This window comes from Triturus cristatus, chromosome 3_2, assembly GCF_964204655.1.
Source record: "Triturus cristatus chromosome 3_2, aTriCri1.1, whole genome shotgun sequence".
Lineage (NCBI taxonomy): Eukaryota > Metazoa > Chordata > Amphibia > Caudata > Salamandridae > Triturus > Triturus cristatus.
Genome location: NC_140584.1, coordinates 775759497 through 775773354, shown reverse-complemented (window position 1 = coordinate 775773354; position 13858 = coordinate 775759497). Strand labels below are relative to the sequence as shown.

General features: G+C 42.9%; 1 protein-coding gene across 1 annotated transcript in view; it reads left to right on the top strand.

Annotated features, from left to right (window-relative positions):
• Positions 1-1438: 1438 nt before the first annotated feature.
• The window catches only part of LOC146858079 (carboxypeptidase O-like), a 226483-nt gene continuing 214063 nt past the window's right edge, over positions 1439-13858 (top strand). Inside the window, exons 1-3 of the mRNA XM_085646867.1 lie at positions 1439-1590; positions 2216-2291; positions 7630-7754. Of these exons, the coding sequence (XP_085502993.1) occupies positions 1511-1590; positions 2216-2291; positions 7630-7754 (281 nt within the window). The 5' untranslated portion in view covers positions 1439-1510. The remainder of the gene's footprint in view (positions 1591-2215; positions 2292-7629; positions 7755-13858) is intronic.

The following is a 13858-nucleotide window of genomic DNA, read 5'->3' as shown; positions in this document are numbered from 1 at the left end:
CAGGGGACTAATCCTCACGCGAATAAGGAAAAGCACATTTGTTATTGCCCATATGCTAACTTTGCTTTTTTGCAGTGGACAATTAGTAGTGCAAGGGTTACGAATTTTTCCTTGGGACTGTTGGCAGTTCAGTTTCTGTTCTCTTGAACTGCAAAAAGGTGAGCAAGATAAGTAGAGAAGATGCATCTAGTAGAGACTAAAATTCTGTTGTTAAATGGTGAACACTTTCCCTAGAAAGTAGCTGGAAAGTTGGTCCCAGGATAAGGGAATGAAAGGCGTCGTCTAGGGTGATGGAAGCAGAGGTATGTGGGATAGATTATGTTTGAAAACAGCAACTAGTACTTAAGGGGGAGGCAATATTTTTACCTAGTCAGACAAAAAGTCTAGCACTGGCATTTGATATGGGCAGACAAGGCACTGGGGCGAAGTTATTGATTGTGTGTGTCAATGTGATCAGAGAACAGCTGATACCAAGATATATATTGTTTTACTACATTAACTTATACTGCCCATAATGAAGAAGAATATGTTTATGCACTTGTAAAATAATAGTATACTTGGCAATATGTTTCACGAGGATAGTGATGTGATCAACAAAGCAATTATGGACAAGTGGATTGCTGAATGAATGTAGTGAAGTACTCTTTGCAGACCATTAAACAAATTAATCCTATATGCACTATGACAAGTAATGATGGTCAACTTCAATTTGAAACTGAACCACTGCTTATGTCCTAGCTAGCCAATGTGATGGAAGGATATTTGTGGGCTTCTAACCTGATCTCATATTCCAACCAAGCATGCAACCATTTAGATCTCTACCTGATCTGCTCTGCTAGTACTAATCAGTAAACCCTGCAAGGGTCTAGGTAGCTAGTACTCATTCTCTAACTAGAATGACCGGCTTGGAGAACCTAACCTATGTGTCACACTCTGGTGAGCTGCAACCTCTCAAGCAGGTGCTCCAATATGGGCTCCTTGAAATGTTAAGGCTGCTCTGATAATTTCAGATGTAAATGTCTTGTTTGCAAATGATGAAAGAGGACTTTCTAAAGAAGAGATCTTATCAGTCCACCAACAGCAGAAATCTCCAACATTCCTGGTAAAAGATTAGTAGAGTCCCTCTAACCTAAAGATGCGCTTATCCACACCTATGGAATCTGCAAGACTGGTTAAAAAAAGGCAGGCTACATGTGTCTGCTAGTTGCTTATATCTCACAAGAACACAGCCTTTCACTTCAGCAGCAAAACTGCCATCATAATAATGATCCCCGTTTTCAGCCACGCCCAGAAGTAGTTCACTAAATGCTTTCAGAGAGATTAACAATTCTGTTGTTGATACCTGAGTAAGTACAAGTTAGTCAATGATTTCAGACATGTTTAGCATTATTGATAACCTTATCAGTGAACCCACTTGGAAGAAACTCTTGGAGTTGTCTCACAGTCACTTCACATCACGACAGGCTGAGTGGTGTCCTAGTTCTCTCACCTCGACTGCCTCCGCTCAATCATGAAGCTACAGGCATGGGGGGTCTGTCTTCTGGCACTCGGGGTCTCTGTGGTGTTTGGCCAGAAGTTAATGTACGATGGGTAAGTGTTGGCGCAGCTTTTGTTTCAGGATGACAACAGAAAATGACCTTGGGCATGATCAATTCCCTGCCTAATGAGAGGTGATGGGGAGCGGGGAGGCATCAATTTCCTTTACCATTTTGTCTCTTATTTAGTAACCCTTCAAGAAAAAATAGGCACACCCATAGGCAACACAGTCTACAAAACTGAGTGAGATTTATGAATGAAACGTATGTGCTGGATTAGAATGCAGCTTTGGAGAAGGAGGTCCAGTCACTATTTCTAAGTACCCCAATGCCCCCAAGAGCACTAGCCATCCCTTCATTGAAGCAGGTGAACATGTGAGCTTCTTGCACCCTCCTCTCCCTTTTCATTAAGCTAAGATCAGGAGTGAAATGCTCCTGTTACTTGGGAGAACTTTCTGCAGTTTTCACCCTCCACTCTTCCATCTACGCTTCCAAAAATAGAGAGAAATACACAAAGCACCATAAAATTTATCAAAATATGAACGTTTGGCAATAAATAAAGATATAGCAATATTATTTTCACACATGTCATACGAAAGAGGAAATGTCGATCAAATGAGGAAATAGTTTGCCAGGCAATAGAAAAGGTGTCTTTTTGTAATATCAGTCTTTTGTTGCAGGGACCAGGTGTTTAAAGTCATCCCTCAAACATCCGAACAAGTGCAGCACCTCCAAAGCCTCTGCAAGACCTGGCTCGTAAGTAGAGCATGATTTGACCTTATTAACCCCTGCGCCCGCTCGCAGTGCGCTTGGCATTCTTCACGGAAATTGTCTTTTGGACAGAAGTCGGCCTCATTCCTCTATGTGGTCAAGGAACTCTTCAATCACTTGCATTATCCTTATAATGTACGGCAAGAGGTACTTTATCTTATATCCAGTACAGCTCCTCATTACCAAGTTACAAGATACACTAGGGACAAGAGACAAAGCATACATTGCATCTTACGTCATGATTGGACCATGCAAGCTGAAGTTTACTGCCCAGCCACTACATTTTGGGACAATGCTTTTCCGTCAGCCAGAGCATAATAAGCATATCCAAGACATAAAACCCACTATTGAATGCTTTTTCTACAGTGGGTGAAATTAACAAAGGGTTTTGTTTAGATAAAAATGGAAAAGGAAACACAAGTCATGCAAAATATGTAAGAAACCACAACATTAATTGAATGGGCATCACAAACCAAAATAGTTTTTAATTGCTTTTTTGCAGTTTGATCTATACGAGTTGCAATTCTCCACAACGCTTGCACTGATGCATCCTTAATTTGGGTTAGGAAGAATATCGATTTTTTGATCTCCATACGTTTATCCAACTTAAATGAATGTAAAATTGGTTGATAATATTTGATGGAGGGTATATCTTGTGCTATGCTCGATTAATTGTGTGAATAACATTTATAATATAACTATAACATATTTACAGAGTTCACATAATGTAGCGCAGCAAGTAAAGTTGATGTGTTGCGTTGCATGAACAGAAGAGTACAGAACTGTACCATATCTACTTATAAGTAGTGCAGTTCTGCTCTCTCACTCTGCACTCGTGCACTCCTGTCTGCCATGCGCCAACGCCGGCACTCTTGTGACATAGTGCAAGGGTGTCTGCGCTGTACTCAGCATAGTTTTTCTGCAGGAAAACTGTGCTTTAAGGCATTTTTATCTTTGTACTTCTTCTACATAATGCAGCACACATGCAAATTGGAAAAAGCAAGGAGAAATGAAAAATGTTCTCCTTGTTCGCCTGCCTCAGGGAGACACAGGATTTTGGACCAAATTCATGTGTACAATTCTTTGTATACAGGGATTTACATTGAAACTCTTGGGTGGTCGCATGGGAAAGTCCATGCACCACCCAATGAACGCCCCCTTGGCACAAAGTAACTCCTGGCAGCACGTTGCATTGTGTTGTGTTTAGATTATAAACCAACGCAAATCAGAATTTACGTTGGATTGTAAATCCCACCAGTAGACTTTACGTCAGGTTTGTGTTACCTTTGTAAACTATCTTTCACGCAACAGAGCGGGGCAGAAAAATGTCAGCACTGCATTGCGCAAAAAATAAAAAAATGCAGAGCCAAATTTACAGAGTCACCTGCCCATGATGACATCTGGGGAGTTGACACTAAGTTAGCACTGAGGTTTGAGCTACTGCACAAAAACGAGCCAGGAATGTCTAGCCAGGAATGTCTAGCTAAAAATGTGTGCTGGAAGTACACCCTCCAGTTCAAAGACGAACGCACAGGTGGGGAGGAGGTTGTGTGTGTGTGCGTACGTGCGTGTGTGAGTGTGTGTTTCTTTTATAAAGTACACGTTACACATTGCTACATTACACAACATAATGTTGGCTTTTGCTTATGCCTGATTTTACTTGGTATAAGTGTTTGGGGCTAAACAAGCTCAGGCTATTTAGTTGATCTGGTTTTGTGGTCAAAACTGCGGGGCCATTCACTGTTCTACCACTGCCACGCCCTCTTCATGGCATAAAACACTTTTGGCCCTGTGCGAGGATCAACTTTTAGAACTAAAACATTTTAGTACCTGAAATTTGATCGACACTCTTGTTATCACAGCTTTATGCCTGCGCAAAACCATTGTAGAAAATGTGGGCCTCTAATTTACTGAATTATTTTAAAAGGTGAAATCCTGAATTGAGCTTGACTATAAAACAGCTACAAAATCTTAACTGAATCCAAGTGTTGCATCACAAGTCCTAACATGTCTGATAAGTTATGCGACTCGTGTTGAAGAGCATAAGAGGCAGTGGGGTAGTCAAGGTTTGAGATTTTACAAAAAGTTGCAATCTTGTGAACTTTCAGTCCCAAATTACCTGGATTTTCCTTTACGTTTCTGGCATGAGAGTCTAAAGTTCCTTTTGTACTGCTCGGTGCCTGGAGCTTGAAGAAAGGCACTATACCATAGATGAAAACGCACACCAAATCTCCATCTAGCACAGAATCACCGGTTGCTTGTAAGGTTAGCAGTCCTTGCTGCATCCGTTTTATGTAAGACCAATAACCTAATGATTTCATAACCAGCAATTGAAACACTTTGATAATTTGTGACAGCACTTAAGCCAGAGATACTATGGCTTTTGTTGCTGGCCTTTTGTTGAACTTGGCCCTTTTGGCAGGTTCAGCCCTAAACTTGTTGCCTTCTCTGTGACCTGATATTGATAGTTTTTGGCCTCTGCGCACTTTAGCACTGTGGCCCAGTGTAAAGGCGTGTGTGCTCTGAGTGCGTGTCGTGAGATTGGCCTGCCCTCCCATAGGAATGCATGGGGGATATGTGTGTCCATGGTAATTCCTGGTATGAGAGGAGTGCAGGGGCAAGTTTAGCATGTATGAAATCGTGAGAATAAATGCTGCGCAACGGTGTGCGCAGATTTATGGTGACTGGTGGAGAAGTGCCACTTTTAGAAGTTGGCATTTCTGTGTGCTATGTGTCTGCCTGCCTGATGTGGAGTGCATGTCTGGAGTGACATGAGCTGAGGGGTGTGGGTGGCTCCAGGAGACAGGGTGAGTCAGCACAGTGGTGAATAGAGAGATCTGCATCTAGATGGGAGGGAGGAGTCGCACCTGTGCCTGCCCCCCACAGTGCTGGCTCCACCCCTGGCTGATGTCTCTGCCCTGCACAGTGAATGAAAGAAGGAATCCTGTCAACAAAGTGCTCCAGGGCTGTACTTGCCTTCCACAATGCTGGCTCCACCTCCTGTGGGGCGGCTGATGTTTCTACCCTACACTGTGAAAGGAAAGAAGTCTGGTAAACAGAGTTCTCAGGAACTGGTTTGGACTGGGAAAAGGCCCCTCTGCCTTCAGAGGACAAAGTATTTTGGGGTATAAGTATTGGGAACCTGATCTCAAGAATTTAGATCACTTTGGGAAAACAAGAAGAACCTCTGCTGAGGAAGGAACCAGAAGAAGCTGAGGAGGAAACTATCCCTGAACCTGGGGGATTGGCCTGCAGTGGTTGCCTTACTGCCAAAGAGAGGAGAAAGAAACTTTGAGTGTACTTTTGCTCAACTTGTGAAGGCTCTCCAAGGGCTTGAAAAAGAGCTTGCCTCCTGCTGAAGTCTCAGGAACAACAGACTTCACCCTCCAGCTCCCCAGAGTTCTTTGGCAGTGCCTGCTGCTGTTGTTGGGCCTTCTGAGGGACTGCGTGTCACAAGGAGCAGGAAGCGCGACTCAAGAAGGAGCGTGCCGCTATCGGAGCTGTTGTTGCATCTCGTAAAGTGTGTCGCCGCTGCAGCATCGCATCGAGCGGAAGCGTCTCGCATCATCCAGGAAGTGTCTCGCAACGCCAAAGAAGCGTGTCGCCATCGCAGCCATCGTAGCTGACGCATTGCACAGCATCAAGAGAAGAGTCTCGCATCGAGGAAGAAGCGTGTCGCCATCGCAGCCATCGTAGTTGTCGCATTACACTGCATCAAGAAAAGCACATCGCATCCACAGAGAAGCGTGCCGCCATCGGAGCTGCTGTTGTCGCATCGCATAAAGGTGTGTCGCCACTGCAACATCGCATCGAGCGGAAGCGTCTCGCAAACGTCGGAGAAGAGTGTCGCTGCCAAGGCCGCTGTCGTCGCATCGCGTAAAGGGTGACGCGGCTGCAGATGAAGCATCGAGTCGAGTCTTCTCGCAAAATCGAAGAAGCGTAATGCATCTGGAAGATCTTCACGTCTTTATTTCTTTGCACCAAAAACTTCATCGCATCAACATCGTTGCAACACTTTCGTTGCCCTGCGTGTCGCATCTAAAAGGTACATTGACTTAAAGTGTCGCATTTAAGAACTTAAGAGAACTAAGCAAAATACTACCATCTAAAGTAACAGTATTGTGTGTTTTTGTCATTTAATGGTCTTGTGGTAAATCTATATAAAGAATACTTATTTTTAATATAAAACCTGTGTGGTGTCCATTTGTAGTGTTGTCACTTGTTTACTGTATGTGTTCACAAATGCTTTACACACTGCCTCTGAGATAAGCCTGTCTGCTCGTGCCAAGCTACCAAGGGGATGAGCAGGGGTTATTTTGGGAGTGTACCCCCTTACCCTGACTAGAGGAGGAGGTCCCTATTTGTCCCAAGTGCATACTTGTGCCAACTAGAGACCCCCAAGTCTAACAATTACGCATTGCATTATTTTGGCATTAAGAACTGCTTGATTGTTGCATACCGAACTGCATAGTATTGCATTAGGACTGCATTGGATCATCAACGGGCTAGGGCCAGCGGCACAGCTCCTCTGAGAATTGCTCATGAATACCGCCAGAACCTACAAGGGCTGACTGGCCTAATAACCGGCCAGGAGGAATATTATAAATACGCATATGTTGGATTCTTATTGTGTGGTCTCATCGTATATCTTTTTACAGAAACATATACTTGTTTTTCTATGAAACTCGTGTGGAGTCCTTTTGTGGTGTCATCATTGGGTCACTGAGAGCGTGGTTGCAAATACTTTACACATTTGCCTTGAATATAAGCCTGGCTGCTCGTGCCAAGCTACCGAGCGGGTGAGCAGGGGCTATCTGAGAAGGTGTCCTTCCTTTCCCTGACTTAGAAGCGAGGGTGCCTATTTTGCCTAATGTACCTAGCTCAGCCAACTGGGGAATCCCAGTTCTAACATTGCTAATAGTAAAGGGTAATGTGAAATTGTGCCCAGTGAGACAAGGATTTGAGGCAGGTAATTGGGATTCATAACCTTGTCAGTGACATCAATTAGCAAACTGTCTGGCAACATCCCTTGCCGTCAACTAATGATATTGTAGGGGTAAACGTACTTTACGTGCATGCGTAATGTGATATGCCTTATGTAGGGCCTGATTCATAAGGTGATTTCTATAAGTAGGTTTGACTCACTCAAGGGAAATTCAAGGGTAAGTAAAGAGCAAGTCACACCTGCTCACAGGAAAATCTTTGTGAATCGGGCAATAGGAAGTTAGGTGCCTGTGTAAGTGTGCATGCTGACGTGAACATTCAAGGCTCTCATGAATACTCCGCCAACCTTTCACTATTAACACTTGTGTTTTTCCTCCAGTTGGATCTATGGAAACCAAGTCAGGTGGAGAGCATCCATCCCAGAGCCGAGGTTCATGTCATGGTGCCATCATCCTTCCTGGAACAGCTGAGAGAAAGCCTGCTACACCATTCGATCCCGTTTGAGTAAGATGATTCGTCTTAAAATGCATGTTCAAAAGTAGTCTTTTGGTGAACACAAATCAGATGCTTCCCTGCAATGCCTCAGCAGCTTGTCCCGAAAGACTGGGAACAATAGTCGACAACGGTCGCGAGCAAGGTGGGGACAACAGCATAGCAGATGTAACCAAGACTCATCTGGGTAATTACAAAGCCTACACGTTAGCTGTCCATTCCTCCGAGCCGAAAGCGGATTAAAGTCGTAAATTGGAAAGGCTAACAGCCTCATATAAATGAATTTGTTGCGAGTCTGTGGTTGAAGGGAGTAATTAAAGTATGGTTGGGGTTTCCACTTGACATACGAGGCGTCCAGGGCAGTGAAGAGGGGGTTTTTAGGAAAGCCGAGCAATGTCTCTCTCAAATGGCCAATGTTTCCACTCTTGACCAAGGACCGAGGGCGGTAATCGCTAAACTTTGAACTGGCTGTAAACCGGATGATCCATTCCCACCCAAGCTGCTCACTCAGATAGCCTAATCTTACTGGAAGATTAGAATGAACTCCGTACCCATCAGTGCGGCTCTCCCAGTGAGATCATTTTGGGTCTGGTCTGAATGCGCACGTGTATCCATGACCTATTGCTACTGATGCTTTAAAGTACATAGAGTGTGGCTTTGCCTTCAACCAGATGAGTATAAGTATAATTCTACCTCATACCGAGTGCTTGTATTGTAATGCACGAGGGCTGTTTAGCATCTCAAAAGTACACTTAATCATGACACCTTAATTCACATTAAAATATTAATCTATTGCGTGCATTGTATTCGCAAAGCAGTATTTTTTGTTTTCTCACCTTAGCAAACAGTGCACACAGTATGGCCGCAGTACAAATCTCCTTCACAAGCATACAAGCAGCACGTGTGCAATACAGGCAAGAGCAGGAAAAGCTTTCACACAGCACACACATCAGTGGAAGCTTCCATCACACTGGTACAATGTTGTAAAGGTGAAAGGAAAATAAGATGCCGGTAACCTGAGACGTGTCACGTCACTGTGTGTGCAGCCGGATCTGCATCTCTGGAGGGAAGGCTGCTTGCGTGGCATCACTGAGCGTCAGCGAGCAGGCTGTTGTGGCCACACAAACCTGCTAATTCTGATGCATATGACATTTTTGGGAGTGAGGAGCTGTTACTGCACTTCATCTGCAGGAGCTGTGGCCGATGGTGCTATATTCAGTCTAATGTAGAAATGGGCCTAGTTGTGCCAACACAAGTGCCCCCAAAAAGGTGCCGATTAGTAACAAATGGCCAAAATATGCCTTATTGCTCGTGAAAAGGGGATAAGTAAACACCAAAGCATCATTTAGCGTGATACACTGGAAATGCTTGCCATTCTTAGGACACCTAGCATTGGCAAAGCCAAGAGGTCTGGGTTAAATGACTAACGCAAGTTAACGCATGCAAATACCATTTGAGTACGTCTGTGTTTGCATGTGTAAGCACATTAAACCAGAAACCAGACCAGCCTTATATTTTCTACCAGAAAGATAATTTTCTTTGCTAATTGGTCTGACGTGCAATTTCCTACTCTATCAAAAAAATAGCGATAGTACCTCTTTGGGAGAAAGGTGAGTTGATTAGCGTCTCATGTCAAACTATTAAGTGGGCTGTTCGAAGAAAATATTTTAGTTGGAGGACGTAGCTTTGCTAATCATGGATGTCAGGGTGTGAAAAGCACCATCCTGTGGTGAAATGCGTTAGTCCCTAATCCATTCAGCAAAGCCCACTCAAGCTTGAAGCTTTGCACGGAAGCTTTTGTGGCCAAATGTATCATAGTAGGTGGTAACCCATTCGCAAATGGGAAGGGGTAGCCAAAGGACCCCTTCCCCTTTGGGAATGGTAGCGAAAACATTTTTTTCAGGGCAGGCAGTGATCTCACAGACCACTGACTGCTGTTAAATAATTCTTTTTTAAATGCAACCTGTTTTCCTTTAAGGATAAACGCGCAGCATTTTAAAAAATGATTGATTTATTTAAAAGCAATCACCGACATGGTGGTATGCTGACCCCAGCAGGTCACCACCCCCGTGATTTTAGCGATTCCTAATGGGTCGCAAATTGTGACCTACCTCATTAATATTCATGAGGCAGGCTGATTTGTGACCCACTAGGAATAGCTAAATGAAACGCGTGGAGTTTCATACATTAGAAATAGCGATTACCTAAGTGCGATCTGCAGCGAATTGCAATTAGGTAATTGCTATTTCGAATAATGATACATATGCCCTTGGGTTCATGTGTATGTAGCATTTTTCCAGGCGCAAACAGGCTGAATCGCAGAATCAGCCCGTTTGTGACCAGAAAAAATGCTTTTTACAATGTACAAAGCCCAAATTGCAATTCGGTAACTTGTGACCGAATCGCAATGTAAGTTTTGCGATTCGGTATTTGGAGGGGGTGTGCTTAGGGAGTCCCTTCCAAATACTGAATCGCATTGGAATGTACAAATGTTTTGTGACCAAAATGCGATCACAAATAATTTGCACTTTACCACCAACTCAAAGTGGGTGGTAATGCCTTTGCGAATTGGAAGGGTTTCCCTTTCCCTTTGTGAATGTTGGCAAAACATTTTTTAAGAGCCTGCTCCTAAAAAAATTAAAACAAAATATTTCATTTTTTTATTGTTGAAACATATCCTGTTTTCATTTAAGGAAATGGGCTGTGTTTCAACAAAAAAAGAAAAAAAACCTTTATTAAAATGCAATCACAGACATGGTGGTCTGCTGACCTCAGCAAGCCACCACCCCTGTGATGGCTGCAGTTCCTAATGGTTTGCAAACTGCAAACCACCTCATTCATATGCATGAGGTAGGTCACTTTGCGACTCAGTAGCAATCGCAAGTATTAATAAAAAAAATGTCATACATAATGAATAGCGATTTCTAACTAACGATCCGGATGAAATCGCTATGCTTTTTCTATGTACATATGGCCATAGGTTTCTTCTCTTTGGGCCAGATGTACGACCATTAGAGATTGCGAGTCGCAATCTGCGAATTTTAGCGACCCACAAATTGTGAGTCGCAATCTCTAATGTACAACAGTGTCTGAGACACTGTCTGAGACACTGTTTGCAATTCCCAAATGGGTCACAAAGGACCTGCTTCATTAATATTCATGAGTCAGGTCTCATTTTGCAACCCATTGGAAATGGCCGGCCAGCACTAACAGGAATGGTGCCCTGCTGGGGTCAGCAGACAGGTTATAGACTCACAAAATAGTTTTGGTACATGCTACAACCCTCGCAAATGGCCCAATTTCCCGTACGACCATTTTCTTTTGCAACTTGCAATTTGCGAATTTTAGAGACTCGCAAACTGTGAGTCGCTAAAGAAAATTTACTAATGTGTCTCAGACACATTTTGCAATTCTCAATAGGGTCACAAATGACCTTCCTCATCAATATTAGTGAGGCAGGTCGAAATTTGCAACCCATTAGGAATTGGCAATAACACAGGGATGGTGGCCTGCTGGGGTCAGCAGACCACCATGTCTGTGACTGCTTTTTCAATGAAGGAGTTTTTATTTTTAAAATACAGCCCATGTTCCTTAAAGAAAAACACAATACGTTTCAAAAATAATAATAAAACGTTTCAGTTTCATAATTTAAGAGCATCATTTAAGACCACTGTCTGCTCTTAAAAACCTTTTTCACTGCCAATCACAAAAGGGAAGGGGTCCCTTGGGGACCCTTACCGTTTGCAACTGACCTACCACTAATGTAAATTGATGATAAATGCGATTGTTTTGCGACCACATTTGTAGTCACAAAACAATCTTATATCCCCATGCAACTCGCTGTTAGGGAGGCATGCCCTTGGCATGCCCCTTCCTAATAGCGACTCGCAAAACCTATTTTGCGAGTCAGTAACAAGTTACCGACTCACAAAATAGGTTTGTACTTGCTAAAATCACGAAAGCAGTCACAAATGGGCTGGTTTCCCATTTGCGACAGCTAAAAACTGTCGTACATGTGGCCTTGGTCTTCTACAACGTACAGCAAGAGGACAATATGTATTCCTTGAGAAACGTTCACAACTCTTCCTCACATAACCAACTTTAATTGCTGCAGCAATTGATATTTAGTTTCCAGACATGTTTTCATTTATGTGGCAGTAACCACACATTTTAAAAAACAGAGGCCACCTCGAGGCACCTGGTACTAACTGGATTATTCAGCTTCCTAGGATTATGCTCTTTTGGTGTAAACTCGCACACAACTCCAGTGCCTCTCTGGCAAGGGGGAGCAATATAGATGCCTGTAAGCATATAGAAAGCCAAATTACTGCTGCCAGGTAGTAATGAAACTACACTATGCTACAGCAGAGATGGCATCCAACACACAGACCAGGAGCGGCCCGTGCAGGTAAGAGCGGTGGGCCGGGTTGGGGGCATTCAACAGAGGACCACGAGGGAAAATAAATAATTAATTTTCCCTTGTCAACGCCTACCAAACCCCAACCCCCACCAACCCGGCCACACTGCTCCACCGCTCTTACCTGCACGGGCCGTGGCTGACACAGGCTAAAAGTCCACCCAACATACATACATCCAACAAGACACATATGCCGAAAGTGTCCTATCACTGTGCTCACAACAGCAGCAGTTAAAACCTTGTCATGCTTCAGCCAAAAGAAAAAAATTTCCGTGATACTCAATTTTGTCTACCATTGTGGTACTAAAGACTACTCACCACTTCCACCCAAAAATACACACTATTCAGCTGCGTATCACACATGCAATATACCTTTGTCGAGCTGAACATGCTAGACATAACATCAAAAGTTAAATAGTTGTCAGTGTGGTACCTACCTCACATCTCAAAAACATACATCTTAGAAGAATTCAGTTAAGTTACTTTAAACATAGCAAATCATTATGTGCACAGTATCGCATAATGGCTGTTTTGAGGATAACAAGGCTAGCCAAGTAAAGCATGTTATTCGGTTGAGCAATGAATGGATAACCAATACACTAGGTCATTGAAAAGTGTTAACTTCCTTCAGCACACATACCCATGCCACTGCTAAGATGTTTAGCAGAATCAATCTCAGTTTATTTTTATATTAGCCTCACAAATCATAACTAACCTAGAAGCATAAAAAGTCTCTGTTAACTGCAAATAAATAACCATTTGACAAATGATTCGTAGAAATCCCAGAGCAATGCAGAACATGCGCCCACATTTGAAAGTGAATCAGAGCCATACTAATGGTAGAAGGCACTATTGAAATGATGACATCATAACAATGGTTCCTAAAAGGTGGAGCATGTACTTCTGAGAGATGGAGAGGAATATTCTCTCAGTATTCAAGCAGTTAATTTGCTTATTTTCACAATGCCTTTAGCACACTTGCAGCCGTGTCGGCAGGCGGTCATCTTTAAATGGTTTTTAAACCAGACGTCGATAGCAAATGTTTATGTGCATTCGTGCATGGCAGCCATCTTGGAATTATTTTACTTTCGCTGCTGCAAATATATGCACAAGCATGATGTTTATCTTGGAATGCTTTTAATTGCACAAGAAAAATAATGGCAAGATGGCCTCAAAAGGAAAACATTCCATGAAGGCTGATGTGAATGCATGTGCGTGCATGTGTGCCATCTTGGAATGATTTTCCTTTTGCTTACAAAACAAGCATTGGCATAGCCAATAGGTCTCGCCTTTGAGACCTTATAAGTGCTTAGCCATGCAACAGTTGATGTTGTTGCACAAAGGGTATTTTGCTGCATAACTAAATACTTATAAGGTCCCAAAAGCGAGACCTATTGGCTATGCCAATGCTTGTTTAAAGGGTCTTTCAGGCTTTTCTACATCTAATTTTAATACGGAAAATTGTACAGTAGGCTTACGTTTTAGAGGTTCTATTTGGGTGTACATGCTGTCTGGGGGAACAAAAACGCCAAAGACGGCATCACATATACAAATCAGTACAGATTGGAAATGCAAATGAGTATGCAGAATTCCAAACAGAAACACACATAATATATACTTATTTATATTATTTGTCGAGGCCTTCTATCAGAAAAATAAGCTCTCTGCCGAAAAGAGAATGGCAATTAAAATCAAGCAT